Source organism: Asterias rubens, chromosome 8, assembly GCF_902459465.1.
Source record: "Asterias rubens chromosome 8, eAstRub1.3, whole genome shotgun sequence".
NCBI lineage: Eukaryota > Metazoa > Echinodermata > Asteroidea > Forcipulatida > Asteriidae > Asterias > Asterias rubens.
The window spans coordinates 693,441-711,346 of record NC_047069.1 but is presented as its reverse complement, the minus strand read 5'-3'; the positions used below and the strand labels follow the sequence as shown (position 1 = coordinate 711,346).

The 17,906-nt window shown below is 37.4% G+C and overlaps 1 protein-coding gene across 1 annotated transcript in view; it reads left to right on the top strand.

The window, feature by feature from the left end:
• LOC117293780 (leucine--tRNA ligase, cytoplasmic-like) overlaps window positions 1-17,906 on the top strand; it is a 31,473-nt gene that overhangs the window by 10,579 nt on the left and 2,988 nt on the right. Inside the window, exons 11-20 of the mRNA XM_033776219.1 lie at window positions 1,349-1,578; window positions 2,686-2,768; window positions 3,393-3,531; window positions 5,614-5,951; window positions 9,376-9,653; window positions 10,017-10,157; window positions 11,740-11,880; window positions 12,684-12,791; window positions 14,338-14,448; window positions 15,659-15,763. Coding sequence (XP_033632110.1) covers window positions 1,349-1,578; window positions 2,686-2,768; window positions 3,393-3,531; window positions 5,614-5,951; window positions 9,376-9,653; window positions 10,017-10,157; window positions 11,740-11,880; window positions 12,684-12,791; window positions 14,338-14,448; window positions 15,659-15,763 — 1,674 coding nt within the window. The remainder of the gene's footprint in view (window positions 1-1,348; window positions 1,579-2,685; window positions 2,769-3,392; window positions 3,532-5,613; window positions 5,952-9,375; window positions 9,654-10,016; window positions 10,158-11,739; window positions 11,881-12,683; window positions 12,792-14,337; window positions 14,449-15,658; window positions 15,764-17,906) is intronic.

The window sequence follows — 17,906 nt, the reverse complement described above, 5'->3', positions numbered from 1 at the left end:
GAACTTGTGTATCATGTGTATATGGAAAATGCGCTATATAAATACATCTTTATTATTTGTTTGATCATGTTTTGCTTGTACTTGATTATCATTTACAATGTTCACCTTGACTACGTCTTGTGAGGAATTTACTGGTGTCTCAGGTAAGCTTGGGCGATATTGCTTTTATTATCCCACGATATATCGTCAAAAAAGTATCGCGATAGTCGATTAAATCGCGATTTATATTTGAAGTACAAAATTCTGACATTTTACTATGCCCAATTTTCATACTTCAAAAACTGAAACAAATCGAGGTATGGCTCTGTGAGGTGTACTGTCTAGCGACTGAAGAGCCATAGTCGGTCTTGGGTGTGGAAGAGGCCATGCTTTTAGGTCTCGCTTCAGAAACCGGAGCCTGGAGGGAGCGGTTGTAGAGCAGGGTCCAAGGTACCGGAAGCTAGAGGCCCGGAAGGCGTAGCTCCAGGACGCTTATGTGGTGTATGTTTATCCTTCCTGGGCTTTTTAATGCTTGGGTTAAAGACTGGAGGCCCTGCAGGGTCAGCCCTAACAAGCATGCCTGAAGTGCCAGTGCCCCGGAGAGCGTGTCCCCAGCAAGAGCATCATCATTAAGCATTGGGACTGGAGGCTGGAGAGGCACAGCCCTAGCATTAACATCTGAAATGTTACCAGGAGCCAGAGAAACAGAAAGCATGCCCCCGGTAAAGGAAACAGAAATATCTCTCCCAGTAGAATCTCCGAGGCCGAAGCCGTGCCAACAGCGCAGTGCGTCTCTTTTTTCTTTTTTTTTTTTTCTTTTTTTCACTCAAAGTTTCTTGTCTTACGAGTGAAGAAATCAAACGTGGTAAAGATTAATTAATAATAAAGACGATAAAAACTTTGTATACTCTTGTCCTTATAAACCTTTACAAAAGAACAGAGAATCTGGAAGCTTGTACAATACATTCGAAGACGTATACTAGAGAACACTAGAAAAAAAGAGGTCGAGTTATGCAATACATGGGGACAGGCATAGGGAATGTATGGGCTCTTGAGGGCGCTGTTGTTGTGTGGTAAAACATAATCTAGTGAAAGTTTATGGCTAGGGCAAATATGCAATTGTAGGTTTACAGGTAATTATCGTCCCTTCGTGGACTCCCCAAATCACCTTTGATTTGGGGGAGGTTATGATGAAGACTTGCTAGTTTTACATGTACTTGAATAGTTGGCGGTGTTAGTATAAATTTTGTAAAATTTTCTTGGAGAGCGACATGATCGATCCATCGAACTGAAAAATCTACCTGGCATGTAGATACACACATGGTGTTTCCACAAACCAGTTATTTATTGAAATGTTTCTGTTACAAAGGTCATGATTGTGGAAGAAGTCAAAGGTCAGAAGGTTCAAGACGTCAAGAAGGTCGTCCAGAAGAAGATGCTTGACAAAGGAGAAGCTTTGATGTACCTTGAACCCGAGAAGAAGATAATGTCTCGCTCTGGGGACGAGTGCGTGGTGGCTCTGTGTGACCAGTGGTATTTGGACTATGGAGAGGAGGTCTGGAAGAAACAGACGACCACAGCCATGGAGAAAATGGAGCTGTAAGTAATTTATGTGTGAAAGTTTACCTTTGGATTTTGGAACCATTTTATTGTTCAAAGGCAGTGGACACTATTGGTAATTACTCAAAATAATTATTAGCACAGAACCTTTCTTTTTAAAGAGTAATGGGGAGAGGTTGATAGTATTCAACATTGTGAGACACAGCTCCCTCTGAAGTGACGTAGTTTTCGAGGAAGAAGTAATTTTCCATAAATTTGATTTTGAGACCTCAGATCTAGAATTTGAGGTCTCGAAATCAAGCATCTGAAAGCACACAACTTCGTGTGACCTTGGTGCGACAAGGGTGTTTTTTCTTTCATTAATATCTCGCAATTTCGACGACAATTGAGCTCAAATTTTCACAGGTTTGTTATTTTATGCATATGTTGAGATACACCAACTGTGACAATTACCAAAAGTGTCCAGTGTCTTTAAGTAACAAGATGCAGTCAATTCTTTCTGTGTAAGTTGTGCATATCGTACTAGTACCCCTCACACACGAGCCTTTTGTTAAGGCCTTTGTGGCTTGGAGAGCTGCGATCCAAAGTGACTGGAACTGTAGACCACGCACGCCAAGCAACAACTTGTATGAAGTTTTTAATATTTTCTTTATAATCTCGATTTGTGCTCTTTATAATCTCGATTTGTGCTACACAAATGGTAGCAAAATTGCAAACCAATCATTTTGTATTTTTGTTCTTAGAAATTTCCTTAAAGCCTTTGGACCCTTTCGGTAAACAGTATTGTCCAAGGACCACACTTAGTGTACCACAACTTCTATATAAAATAACAAACCTGGGAAAATTAGGCTCAATCGGTCATCGGAGTCGGCAGAAAATAACGGGAAAACCCACCATTGTTTCCGCGCGTTTCGCCGTGTCATGACATGTGTTTAAAATAAATCCGTAATTCTCGTTAACGAGAATTGATATCGTTTTGCTGTTTTCTCAAAAAGTAAAGCATTTCATGGAATAATATTTCAAGAGAAGTCTTTCACCACTACCTTCTGTAAACCCTGTAAGTTATTTGTAAATCTGTGAACTTTTTGGTTTTTTTCTGAACCGAAAGGGTCCAATGGCTTTTAATTCTTGTTTTTTTTTGTTCAGGTACTCTGAGGATACCAGAAGGAATTTCCTAGCAACGTTTGATTGGCTGCATGAGCATGCATGTTCACGATCCTATGGACTGGGTAAGTAAGCCACCAATCCTTCCAGATAAAACTAGAATTGACCCCTTGCGTCACACGCGTGACTGATGCCACGCTCACCATTTTGGTGGTCAATAGGTTTACATGTAAACGCGGCGTCGCCTAAAATGCGCAATCTCTGAGTAACACACATTGAAATTGACCACCAAAATGGCGCATCCAAGATTATTCTGATGATGACGTCAGGTGAATTGGGTCATTAGGCATGATAATCTTTCGGATTTTCTCGTCAAAAAAATGTGGTCTTTGAGTTCAGTGTGAATTTGAATTAAAAATGGGGGGGGGGGGTTGGTCCAGGTGGTGTAAGGTGAAACTTTTGATAAAACTAAGTGTTTATTGCAAATATTGTATTGAGAAAAATGCATTGTTTATCAGATGCAGAAAGGGAATGGGTGTGCACATGTTTACTTGCATATTGCGCCACAGCACCCTGTAAACCATTACATGGTGCTATGTAGAAGGAGTAGGTTTCATAGTTCAAACCTAGTCCCACATATCTTGCAGGAAAATACTACATCTTACAGCGCCAGGAACTTCACTTATTGACAGATATAAGCGCTATATTAGAAGACACTATTATTGTTTTTATTGTGTCTTCTTGATCAGGTACTAAGATGCCTTGGGATGAGAAGTACTTGATTGAATCTTTATCTGATTCTACTATCTACATGGCTTATTACACGGTCGCTCATCTACTACAAGATGGTGTCTTTGATGGGTCCGGTACCAGCCCGCTTGCAATCAAGTAAGTGCATCACTCTTAATAGTTTCATCATAATAATTGTGACCCGCTCTGTGAAAATGAGTCAGATGTAGGCAATTTCAGGAATTGAGTTATATGCGTGGCTGGAAAGAACACATCAGCAGCAGGTATTTTGGTTTGTGTCTGAGCTTTGGGGTGTATCGCGTTGCTGAGTTACTCCCGTTTGAAATTAGCCACTACGCCTTTTTTTTATTTTATTTTTTTATACAAATTACAAGTAAAATGATATTTTAAACTACCATTGTGTGCAAAAGGATTCAAATTCGACACAAGTATAAACACAAAATTGTTGTATTCATAGCTTTATTGCCTAAAAGTAAGTGTTCTAAAGGTTAATCATGCAACTAAAGATCTTTAAAATAAAATAAAATATTGGTTTTTTTTAATAATTTTTTTAAATACATTTTCCACATTAAACTGTCCATAACTTAATATTGCATCGGGCGACATGTGACTCATTGTCACAGAGTGGATCACAATTAGTAATAATTTGGGAGGCTAATCATCCTTACGTGTTCGAGAAGCATGCATGCATGCATGCAAGGGCGCCTTTGGCAGCCAGCCACATCAACCCATTATGACCATGGAGCACAGCAGAGAACCAATGCACAACTCAACTCACATATGGCCCTGGCCGGGTATCGAACCAGGGTCACCTTGGTGAGAGGCGAGCGCTTTACGCACAAGCCAACTATGCTATTCAGATCCCGGTATTGCTGAGCAAAAGTTCACCCCAAACCATGTCAGGCCTAAGACTTCACAGAGGCAACGAAGGCGATTGCCTCCATGCCCCCTGGTCATTGCCTTGGTGCCCTTAAAATGCTCCAGTAGAAATGTACAACTTCCTCATAGGGTGCCCTTTACCAAGGAGAAAATGCCTTGGTGCCCTTGCCCTTTCAAAAACGAAGCATACAGGCCTGAATGTGACACAACAGCAGTGTCTTTAGGGCTGGGCGACTAGTGATATTTACTCCTTGACTAGTCACGCCTCAAATTGTCGTGACTTCGACACTAGTTGCGACTAAGTTTTGATTCCCAAGATGCATTGCGGCATGTTTGCCGCAGGCACAATGTAGTAAAATTCATGCTGAAAGGATTGTGTCACTGATGTCTGATTGTGTTTCAAAAGTAAATTATGTTGTTGTGACAAAATTGGTTCACCAAACAAGTAGTCGCGACTATTTTTCTAGTAGTCGTAGCAGCAAGATTAACCGGGTAGTTGAAAAATGGTAGTCTGGACTCAAATTAAGCAATCAGTAGTCGCAAGTACAACACTAGTCGCCCAGGCTTAAGTGTCTTAATTGAGAGAGATTTCAAATTAGTTGTCAAATGTTAGTGAGCAAGATGTACCCGACAGTGTTTTATTTCAGCTTAATAATAATAATAATAATAGTTTGAAATTTATTGATGTTTATTCAAAGTTTTGTCCCTAATGATTTAGACGGGTTGTTTTCCAAATATCAGAGGTATACTTTCCTTTAAATGCACTGGACACCTTGGGTATAATTGTCAAAGACCGGTACTCTAACTTGGTGTATCCCAACATATGCATAAAATAACAAACCTGTGAAAATCTGAACTCAATTGGTCTTCGAAGTTGCAAAAAATGTAAAAATATTGGAAGAAAAAAAGTCCCTTGTCGCACAAATTTGTGTGCTTTCAGATACCCTTGAGTGAGAAATTACCTCTATCTCAAAAACTACATTACTTCAGAGGGAGCCATTTCTCACAATGTTTTATACTATAAACAACTCTCCTTCGCTCATTACCAAGTACGTTTTTATGCTAACAATTATTTTGAGTAATTACCAACAGTGTTTAGTGCCTTTAAAGTGATGTCTGTAATGACATAATTGTTGTCCTACTTAAAAAGCTTCCTAATATATAACTATCTAAATCATTGTAAACTTTCATATCCTAAGATACTAAGTAATACTGTAATTTGAATATAATTCAAAATTTGAATATAATTATCAAACTTTTTAAAATGTGTAAGTGTACATATAGGCCAGCAATGAAATAAATGTGTGCAAATAAATTTATATATTTTTTGTCCATCAACAGACCAGAGCATTTAACTCCTGAAGTTTGGGACTACATCTTCCACTCCAAATCCCATTTCCCCAAATCATCAAAGATTCCACGTCCCTCCCTGGACAAGCTTCGGCAAGAGTTCCAATACTGGTACGGAGTGAACCTGCGGGTATCCGGCAAAGACCTGGTTCCCAACCACCTGACGTACTTCTTGTATAACCACTGCGCTGTCTGGCCCAAGGAGCCAGAGCGCTGGCCGGCAGCGATCCGGACTAACGGCCATCTGATGCTGAACAATGAAAAGATGTCCAAGTCAACGGGGAACTTCCTGACGCTAGCTGGTGCTTTGGAGAAATTCTCTGCCGATGGTAAGATTGAGATATAATGGACTAGCTTCATCCTATGTTAAAGACACTAGATACCTTTGGTAATTGTCAAAGACCAGTCTTCTTACAACATATGCACAAAATGACAAACCTTTTGAAAATTTGAACTCAATTGGTCGTCAAAGTTGCGAGATAATAATGAAAGAAAAAACACACTTGTCATACGAAGTTGTGTGCTTCCAGATGCTTGATTTCAGTCAAAATCAAATTCGTGGAAAATTACTTCTTTCTCAAAAAACTATGTAACTTCATAGGGAGCCGTTTCTCACAATGTTTTATACTATCAACAGCTCTCCATTGCTTGTTACCAAGTGAGGTTTTATGCTAACAATTATTTTAGTACTTACCAATAGTGTCAAGTGCCTTTAAATAACTCCAGTTGGTTCAGAATCTGTAATTCCTCGAGATACTCTCGATGTAGTCCTTTGTTAAATGAGTTACACTGGTTACTGGTTCGACAAAAAAAACATTTAAAGTTCTTTTATTAATATAATAGATGTTAAATTTGCATCGGGGATAAAGAATATTAATTTTGGTTTTTACCCATACACCGATGTGTGTTAGCACTGGAGATACTCTCGATGTAGTCCTTTGTTAAATGAGTTCACTGGTTACTGGTTCGACAAAAAAAACATTTAAAGTTCTTTTATTAATATAATAGATGTTAAATTTGCATCGGGGATAAAGAATATTAATTTTGGTTTTTACCCATACACCGATGTGTGTTAGCACTGTATACTCAGTACTTTCCCGAGTCCTGTGATAAAATATCACTGAGTATACAGTGCTAACACACATCGGTGTATGGGTAAAAACCAAAATTAATATTCTTTATCCCCGATGCAAATTTAACATCTATTATATCGTTGCGGTACCCGCTGCCAAAACATAGGATTCGAACTGCCTCTAGCTGCCGGGCAACCTTGGTAGTCTAGTTGGTAAGACACTGCTCTAGAATTGCAAGGGTCGTGGGTTCGAAGCCCACCCGAGTAACATGCCTGTGATATTTTTTCACAGGACTCGGGAAAGTACTGAGTATACAGTGCTAACACACATCGGTGTATGGGTAAAAACCAAAATTAATATTCTTTTATTAACTTATAAAGCCATTCATGGTTTAGCACCAGCGCACATTCAATAACTCATAACCATGAAATCACTCTCTCAGTTATTATCTACCTTCTCAGGAGTTTACAAGACCACTCATTGTTGTCTCACCCATCTAGGAAATCAAGGGTTACCCTAGTTAATCGGGCATTTGTGTACGCTGCTTCAAAACTATGGAGTAATCTCCCTCCTTGTTTTAGTATAGTGTAGGAGATCTGTGATGAACGAGGGATTTAACTAAAGAAATTCAGCTTTTTTTTAAACGAGATAACAACAAACAAATTCTTATATAGCACATTTCATCAATGCGCTATACATTAGTCCCCTGGTCATTGGGCAAATAACATGCATTTAATCTTTCTCAGCTCCCTATTGGGAGTATACAGCCCGAGCTGCCGTGGCGCTCCAAAGGCTTTTTCATTCACAATATCAACCTCTACCCTCGCAGGTACCCATTTATACCCCTGGGTAAAGAGAAGTAATTATAGTAAAGTATCTTGCTCAAGGACACAAGTGTCACGACCGTGATTCAAACCAACACTCCGGTGACGTAGCATCAGAACTTGATTTCAATGCTGTTAACCACTCGGCCACGATACAGAGCTACATGTTAATTTGAAACTATTGCGGTGACAAATACAAGAAACATTGAGAGTTTTATAATACAAGAAACATTGAGAGTTTTATAATACAAGAAACATCAAGAGTTTTATAATACAAGAAACATTGAGAGTTTTATAATACAAGAAACATTGAGAGTTTTATAATACAAGAAACATTGAGAGTTTTATAATACAAGCAACATTGAGAGTTTTAACATACAAGAAACATTGAGAGTTTTATAGTACAAGAAACATTGAGAGTTTTATCGTACAAGAAACATTGAGAGTTTTATAATACAAGAAACATTGAGAGTTTTATAATACAAGAAACATCAAGAGTTTTATAATACAAGAAACATTGAGAGTTTTATAATACAAGAAACATTGAGAGTTTTATAATACAAGAAACATTGAGAGTTTTATAATACAAGAAACATTGAGAGTTTTATAATACAAGCAACATTGAGAGTTTTAACATACAAGAAACATTGAGAGTTTTATAGTACAAGAAACATTGAGAGTTTTATCGTACAAGAAACATTGAGAGTTTTATAATACAAGAAACATTGAGAGTTTTATAATACAAGAAACATCAAGAGTTTTATAATACAAGCAACATTGAGAGTTTTAACATACAAGAAACATTGAGAGTTTTATAGTACAAGAAACATTGAGAGTTTTATCGTACAAGAAACATTGAGAGTTTTATAATACAAGAAACATCAAGAGTTTTATAATACAAGAAACATTGAGAGTTTTATAATACAAGAAACATTGAGAGTTTTATAGTACAAGAAACATTGAGAGTTTTATAATACAAGAAACATTGAGAGTTTTATAATACAAGAAACATCAAGAGTTTTATAATACAAGAAACATTGAGAGTTTTATAATACAAGAAACATTGAGAGTTTTATAGTACAAGAAACATTGAGAGTTTTATAATACAAGAAACATTGAGAGTTTTATAATACAAGAAACATTGAGAGTTTTATAATACAAGAAACAGTGAGAGTTTTATAATACAAGAAACAGTGAGAGTTTTATAATACAAGAAACATTGAGAGTTTTATAATACAAGAAACATTGAGAGTTTTAACATACAAGAAACATTGAGACTTTTATTATACAAGAAACAGTGAGAGTTTTATAATACAAGAAACAGTGAGAGTTTTATAATACAAGAAACAGTGAGAGTTTTATAATACAAGAAACATTGAGAGTTTTATAATACAAGAAACATTGAGAGTTTTAACATACAAGAAACATTGAGACTTTTATAATACAAGAAACAGTGAGAGTTTTATAATACAAGAAACATTGAGAGTTTTATAATACAAGAAACATTGAGAGTTTTATAATACAAGAAACATTGAGAGTTTTATAATACAAGAAACATTGAGAGTTTTAACATACAAGAAACATTGAGACTTTTATAATACAAGAAACAGTGAGAGTTTTATAATACAAGAAACATTGAGAGTTTTATAATACAAGAAACAGTGAGAGTTTTATAATACAAGAAACATTGAGAGTTTTATAGTACAAGAAACATTGAGAGTTTTATAGTACAAGAAACATTGAGAGTTTTATAATACAAGAAACATTGAGAGTTTTATAATACAAGAAACATTGAGAGTTTTATAGTACAAGAAACATTGAGAGTTTTATAATACAGACATGTTTGTTTTATGTAGGTATGCGTCTAGCGCTCGCCGACGCAGGAGATCAAGCAGTAGAAGATGCTAACTTCATCGAGTCTCTGGCTGACGCCGGCATTCTCCGTCTTTACACCTTCTTAGAGTGGACCAAGGAGATGCTCACGGAGGAGGCTGGTCTCCGTAAGGGACCCAAAGACAGCTTCCATGACCGGGTGTTCACCAGCGAGATAAATTACGGGATTATGGAAGCGGAGAAAGCGTATGAGAAGATGATGTTTAAGGAGGCGCTGAGGATCGGATTCTTTGAGTTTCAGGTCAGTCAGATTGATTAGTAACTACATGTAGTTGTGTCATGTAAGCAGAGCCATGAAATTAGGCCCTGGGCGGATGGTATAGAAATAACAAAAGAGCCTGAGTACCATAAAAACTAATGCAACATTGTTTGGGCTTAATCTGAATGCCTCATGCTCACCTTATTTTGGTTTTTTACGTAGATTAACTATTTTCCCTACCTCTTATGTGCTTATTATTTTGCTCAAATCGATGTGTATTTTGTATATGTTATACAAAATAAGTAGTATGAGATAAGCAGTATGACTATGATATATATGTTGAATTGAAATGAATTCTCTCAAAACAAGCAAATAATTCATGCCATTTTTTCCCCATCTGTCCAGGCTGCCAGAGACAGGTATCGAGAGCGAGCGACTGACGGGATGCACCATGATCTGGTTATGAAATTCATTGAATGTCAAACTCTCTTGCTTGCTCCCATCTGTCCATTTCTCTGCGATCATATATGGGGGCTGCTCAAGCATGTAAGTACATTTGCCTTAAAGACACTGGCCACTATTGGTAATTGTCAAAGACTAGTCTTCTCACTTAGTGTATCTCAACATATGCATTAAAAACAAAGATGTGAAAATTTGAGCTCAATTGGTCGTTGAAGTTCAATGGAAGAAAAAACACCCTTGTCACACGAAGTTGTGTGCTTTCATGTGCTTGATTTCTGAACCTCAAATTGTAAATCTGAGGTCTCAAAATCAAATTCTTGGAAAATTGCTCATTTCTTGAAAACTAGGTTACTTCAGAGGGGGCTGTTTCTCACAATGTTTTATACTATCAACAGCTCTCCAATGATTCTTACCAAGTAAGTTTTTTGGCTACATTTTTTTAAAATTAATTACCAATAGTGTCCACTGCCTTTAAAGGGAAGGTATACCATTGGTAATCGCTCTCAATGCCATTTTAGATGAGGCGATTTACAAGCAACCAATTTCAGGCAGTTTCATCTCCAAAAACAAACCCCCACATGTTTATTTGAATCCAACTTACTTTGGAATAAAATAAGATGTTGTTGGAAAAGTTTCTGTTGTACAGCCGAAGTGTTCCTTTTTTATTGTTATACCTTGGTAACAAACTGTAAAGTTTGATTGGTCGAGAACCAATCACATGACGTGCAACAACAACGCATGTACCATGGCTGCACAGAGCGGAGGGTAACATGAGGTTCGCTAACCGGTGTACATCACCTTGAACGTTCCCAGCGTTGGTCGATTTCCAGCGCTTAGTATGAAACAGCCGCTAGTTCGAGGGAACAGTGAAGATTTGTTTCTTTATTTGACCAACTCTTGTCTGCTTATTAAACTATGCATACTCCGTTGTAATAATGTTTGAAGATGACAACAGAACTTCGAGAAGAGGAATAATAATGTTACCAAGGTATAACAAAAAACAATGTTGAACGCTGTGATTGGGGTCCATGGGTTTTGTTCGCCTCTGGTGCCATTTCCCCCCTCGGGTGTTCAAAACGCCATGGACCCTGTCACAGCATGCAACAATTGTATAATGTAATGCAGTTGGTTGCCTCCAATTGGCCTGTAAAAATTAATCTGTTTGACTTTGCCTCTTATATTATCACAACAAAAACTTTGAGTAAGAAGCTTACAGCACCTTTCGCAAGTAAAAAGCATTTTGAGGAAACATTTCACTTGAAAGTAATGTGGTTATGTAAAAATTACTGCAGTAGCATTTCTCAGATTGTGTGTAGACCTTATGCATTGACGTCATCCAGCCACCATCTTAGAGGTAAAATATTTCATTCATTCATTCATTCATTCAATGGTTTTATTAAAATTCTATTCAATTCGCTGCCAGCAGCAGAATTACATGAACACAGAAAACAATGACGAAACACACATATTTGTACGCGCGGCACACAGTATTGAATGAACATCAACCTCCTTTTGACCTCTAGGTGAGGGCGCCCTACTGAAATGACGTCATGTGCATAAGGTTTATTCCTATTAATTATTATTCTTCCTGTGTGGACATATTCACTTTCCGCAATATCTCCCGAAATCTTCAATATGAATTTTACTTTACCTTTTTTTTCTGTAGAAAGAGTCGATCATGAAGGCTAGATGGCCAAAAGCGGGCAAAGTCGACAATAAACTGCTAAGGTCGTCTGAGTATCTGATGAACTCAGCCCACGAATTCCGTCTACGCTTCAAGAATTTCATGGTGCCTCCCAAGGGAAAGGTAAGATTTGATACAAAGCGTGTCGTACACCGAATTCAAGTTGTGATGGCTGAGTCATCACAATGTGGGTTGGTCGAATTGAATCTCAGTTCTTACAGACTTGTATTAGTAGTGGCTGGTTAATCGTAGAAAAAGGTGTAAATTTAATCCCAAATTTCCTTAGAAGTTAATCTGGGCCAACAGTAAAGAATTGTTTACATCTTAATCTCCCAACAAATGTAATATTTTATCATTAATCCTCAATGATTTTTTTACATTTTGCTTTGTGGGCCACCAAACATGCACTTGTTGGTATGTGACTGTGAAGACAATCTAAAGTGTTCTATTTTTATTACTGGTCCACATGTTCATAAAGCTCTTTAGCAGGAAAATACTGCTTGACAAATATCTTTGCAAAAATTGAGTGGGGCGCCAGCTCCACAATGTAAACTTATTGTAGCTTTGGCTGGTAACCCGTTTCTCTTGAGCAATACTTAGCAAGTTTTTGTGCTTACAGGCTTTATGAAATTGGGCCCAGCCGTCGATTTCACCAAACTCTTCCTAACTTAGGATTATTCTTAGGACTTAAGACGAGTTAAGTTCCGTATGCAGCGGCATAGGAGTCCTGTGCCTTGGATTGAACCAATCCTAAATTAGGATGGGTTACTCGTCCTATCCAGAGATAGGATTAATCCTAGCGTTTCGTGAAATTAGCTGCAGGTCTTAGATTGGGTTGGAAGTGGTATAAAAAAGGGGAACGGTTAACACAATTCGAGCTGTAATGTTTCTGCATTGACATGACTGCTAAATATTTGCTCCTACAGAAAGGTGCAGCCCCACCAGCCAGACCTACCCACGGCACTCTCTATGTGGCCAAGACATACCCCCCATGGCAACATGCTGTACTCTCAACTCTCAAGAAACTGTATGATGTAAGTACACATGATCTTTAAAGGCACTTAACACTATTGGTAATTATTAAAGACCCGTATTCTCACTTGGTGTATCTCAACATATCCATAAAATAACAAACCCGTGAAAATTTTGACTCAATTTGTCATCGAAGTTGCAAGGAAGTAATGGTGAAATAAAATAACAAACACCCTTGTTGCTCACATTTGTGTGCTTTCAGATGCCTTAAAAAGGATTCAGGCCTGAAGTCTGATAATATTTTAGTGAGAAATAACCTCTTTTGAGCTAAATTGGTCATCGAAGTTACAAGAAAATGATGAGTGAAAAAACACCCTTGTTGGACGAATTTGTGTGCTTTCGGATACGAATAAAAGGCTTCTGGCTATAAGTCTTTTATTATATTAGTGAGAAGTTCCCTCTTTCTCAAAAAATATGTTACTTCAGAGGAAGCTGTTTCTCACAATGTTTTTTACTATCAACAGCTCTCCATGGCTCGTTACCAAGTAATGTCTTGGATTTTGTCCAACACATCAATCTCTCCCAAATATTGAAGCTCTGCAAGTCTCACCATATTCAAACTTTCAGGACCTAGTTAGTCCCAACCTTAATGTGTTTTACATATGCACACTCTGTTCTTCAAATGCTTCCGTTTAACCTACAATCCTGGTCACAACTTGTTAGTGGATCGAGGGGGTCTTCTTTTTATTACTTCTCTGCCAGAAAGTTATGGAATCTTTGATCAAGTTCCTTGCTTCTACTCAATGAACCCAAGTCTCGACACTCATGGGGAGACAGGTCTTTTTCTTCAGCTGCGCCACGCAGCTGGAACTCGTTACCACTTAATCTTAGATCTTGTCCCTGTACCACAAAATTAAAATCTCTTCTCAATACTTTATCTTATGTAACAGGTTTTCAAGAACTCATTATGTTGTGTCTGTTTTTCTTTTCATTTTGTTTTTGGTTTTACTGCACCTTGAGCACCCAGCAGGGTGCGCATTACAAGTCTTTATTGTTGTTATTATAAATAAGAGAATAAAAGGGTAGCGACGAGTTCTTACATGTACATGGCCGTTTAAAGCCAGCAGGGTCGAATTGCCTTGTGATAAATGCCCGAGCTGAAGGCGAGAGCCTTTAGCGCACGGCAACGACCATGCAAGGTTTTAAATGGACGTTTAAGAATGAGTCACTACTCTTTTATTCCCATTCATAAATGCCCTTTTGTTAAAAAACGTTAACAAAATACAATTACAGACACTTTGACAGTTGAAAATTTGAGGTTTGAAATATTTTTTCAAAAACTTTGTGAAGAGTCTATTGCGCGTGGGTTGTGTGTACACGCACACGCTTAGAAATAGATTACGTGCACGCGCTTAGAAATATATTACTCGCTGTTGGCTACATGTATGAATTTCGTTCCGCATGATAATCGGAAGCCAGCCGGTTATAAACACTGGTCATTATCAACCGTTTAAACACCCCCACATGACGCGCTCTCCACCAATAGAAGTAGAGAAACTGTTTGGGGTATTTATGAATTGGGTTTTCTTGTTGTGTGTCCACTTTCAGAGTAACTCCAGCAGCTTTCCAGAGAATAAGGAGATTCTTGCCCAGCTCAAATCCAACGAGCTCCTTAAGAAGTTCATGAAGAAGGTCATGCCCTTTGTACAACACGTCAAGGTAAGAGGAGGGAAGCAATATTTCCTTTTGAGGGATGACAGAAGGGGTCAGGCTGGGGTTCCATCCAGGGTTGAATTCATCCAGAGTATTCAAAGAAACAATAATACTAAGTGCCTATTATTACAGCGTTTAAAGACTAGGTCTATGTGTTGTTGACCGCCATTTTTAAGACACTGGACACTATTGGTAATTGTCAAAGACCAGTCCTCTCAACATATGCATAAAATAACAAACCTGTGAAAATTTGAGCTCAATTGGTCATCAAAGTTGTGAGATAATAATAAAGAAAAAAACATCCTTGTCCGTCGAAGTTGTGTGCTTTTAGATGGTTGATTTCGAAACCTCAAATTCTCAATCTGAGGTCTTGAAATCAACTTCGTGGAAAATTACTTCTTTCTCGAAAACTACGTCACTTCAGAGGGAGTTGTTTCTCACAATGTTTTATACTAGCAACCTCTCCCCATTACTCGTTACCAAGTAAGGTTTTATGCTAATAATTATTTTGAGTAATTACCAATAGTGTCCACTGCCTTTAATCACAACACTAGGGGCATATCAAAGCGCTCAGTACAGTAAATTTAGTCCTGCAACGTACATGTATACTAAGCTAAGTAATTAAACCTATTCCTTTATCCCCCAGGTAATGAATTACAAGGTTTCTTGGGAAATATTGCTGCCCTCAAGTGTTTCTAAAGAAAAATTGCTATCTGAGATCTCCTTGATATCACTTGGATATCTGAAATATTGCTGCACTAAAAAATTGTAATGTTTCTTAGGAAATCTTGCTACCTTTTAAGTGTAAGGCAGGAATATTTGTTGCCCTCATATAAGTCTACCAATTTTCTTAGGAATTATAGCTGCCCTCAAATATTTCTTAGGAAATATGGCTGCTCCAAAAAATTTCTTAGGAAGTATTGGTGCCCTCCAAATATTCTTAGGAAATTCTGCTGCCTCAAACTTTTGTAAGGAAATTCTGTCAACCTCAAATTTTCTTAGGAAATTATGCTGCCTTCAAAAATTCCTTAAGAAATACTGCTGCCCTCAAGACTTGGGAAATACTGCTGCCCTCAAAATATTCTCAGGATATACTGCTGCTGTAACAATTTTCTTTGGAAATACTGCTGCCCTAAAAAAACTCTCTGGAAATACTGCTAAAACTGTTCTTACACTGTGAGAGACTAACCGAAAAGATTTGACCATTGTTTTGCAGGAAAACGTGGCAAAATCAGGAGCTAGGGCGATGGATTTGACAATGGAATTTGATGAGAAAGTCGTGTTGGAGACGAACCTTGCGTATCTGACTAGCACTCTTGAGGTAAGTACCATTATGTTAACCATTTAGCCACTGGGTCGGCCTGTTGGATTCAACAGTCACAATGTGCGTTCTGTACAGCTATTTTGAGACACGCAGAAGCCGAATGCTAGTAATTTTACTAATATGCCTTGCGGTAACACTGCTGCGTTACCAAAGACATGCACAGTGATGTTTTTACTCATCTTTTTCGTTCCATCCGAAAAGTATTATTTCGGATGGAATGAAAAAGCATGGTGAGTCATTCAGCGTGCAATTGTACTTTTATTTGCTATCCTCCAATCAAATGACAAGGATCTGCTTGGGTGTTATATAAAGGTTATTATCACCACTCCATTCTGCAATTCTGATTGGTTGATTAGCCCGTACTTGAAGATAATAATCATTATAATATCATGTAAATTATATCACTTTTCTTTGTGTGTGGTAAAAAGAAATGAAAAAAAATGTATGAATGAATTAGTGAGCACAAATACTTAAAAAACAATTGCTCTTTATTAATTTAGGCTCTGCATTCAAAATTACATTCAATACTCGGAACTTGGCAATTTCCGCTCAGGGATATATATGCACACAAAAAAGGTTGATGGTGTGTCGTTATTGTCATCAATTTGTGCTTTCAAGTTCACTGTCGCCCACTTGAACACAAAGGCCTTCAATCATGAACGAGTAATTAACGATCCCTTCCTGAGAGTAAAATGTAACAATTGATACAGTTTAACTCTTTTTTGATGTAGCCTCCTTCAAATGCATTGATATTGATGTTGTTGAGCCGCTATGAAAGGGTTGCCACGGAAACACTTTCATAAACAATCAAATATCCTGGCAACTCATGTATTGTGATAGAAAAAGGCTGCAAGCGCTGGCAACACAAGGATGCATAGTTAATGAGGCACTGATAGTTAGCTTAGTGTTAACCTTGATGACAAAGTTTCTCTGCCTCCTTAAGGATCATTGTTTAAACCACACAGCGTAATAGATGTTCAATTTGTTTGCATGCAGGTCGTGAACAATCCCCTGTTTGGTTTCCCTTCCCTTTTGTTGTTTCTGAGTTCATTGTGTTTGTTGGTCATGTGTGGGGCAGCATGCTTCCGAGCAACAGTAATTTGGTTTACTTTTGTTACCCCTGACCCGCATGATTTGTCTTTGTTTTTTATCCCTTCTGGTTGTCATTCCCATTTGGTTCTGTTTTCCTCCTGCATGCTCCGCCCTCAGCCGCCCTCTTATTGTGTTTATTTTTTGCTTTTGTTTTCTTTTTCAAATAATTTATTTAAGTTAATTTAATTTAACATTACTTATTCCTTTATTTAATTCTTTATTTATTTTCCTTACTTCTTGCTTTTTTATAATTGTTTTTTTTTCCCCCGTTAATGTTCTGTCTTGTGCTATTGTAATTTGTTTGTTGTACCTTGTATTGGTCGAATAAATAATAATAATAATAATAAAAGTTAATATTTCATACTCTAGGAAAAACAAATTGCAGAAAAATGGTCAATGGCCTGATGTTTTGACACTAGCTGAGTCTTTCTCAAAGGCTGAATAATTTTTTTGTTAATGAAAAGTAGTTCATTCCACAAACCAATGGACAGATACAGACAAAGAAATTTTAAGAAGACTAAACTACTTGGGTCTTGTGTTAAAAATTTACCCTTTAATCAGCCGGTTCACTTTGATCTTGTAAAAATTATTGATTTCAATTTCATAACTTCCATGAAAGACGCCACATTGTTTTTTAATTGGAATTTAATTTGATAACATTCTACTTTTGGATGAAAGGAACCTTGTTTGATTACATGACCATGGTTGCCTCATTGACAACGGAAACAAGGGTTTTAAAGGCACTGGAATCCTTTGGTAATTGTCAAAGACAAGTATTCTCACTTGGTTTATCTCAGCATATGCAAAAATAATAAAAAACCTGTGAAAATATGCGCTCAATTGGTCTTCAAGGTTGCAAGAAAATTGTGAGAAAAGAAAACGCCCTTGTTGCACATTAATTTGTGTGCTTTCAGATGCAAAATAACAGATTGTCGGATGTCTTTTATTATTTGAGTGCGAAATTACATCTTTCTCAAAAACTACGTTACTTCTGAGGGAGATGTTTCTCACAATGTTTCTGACAGCCTCATACTCTCTTTATTTTGGT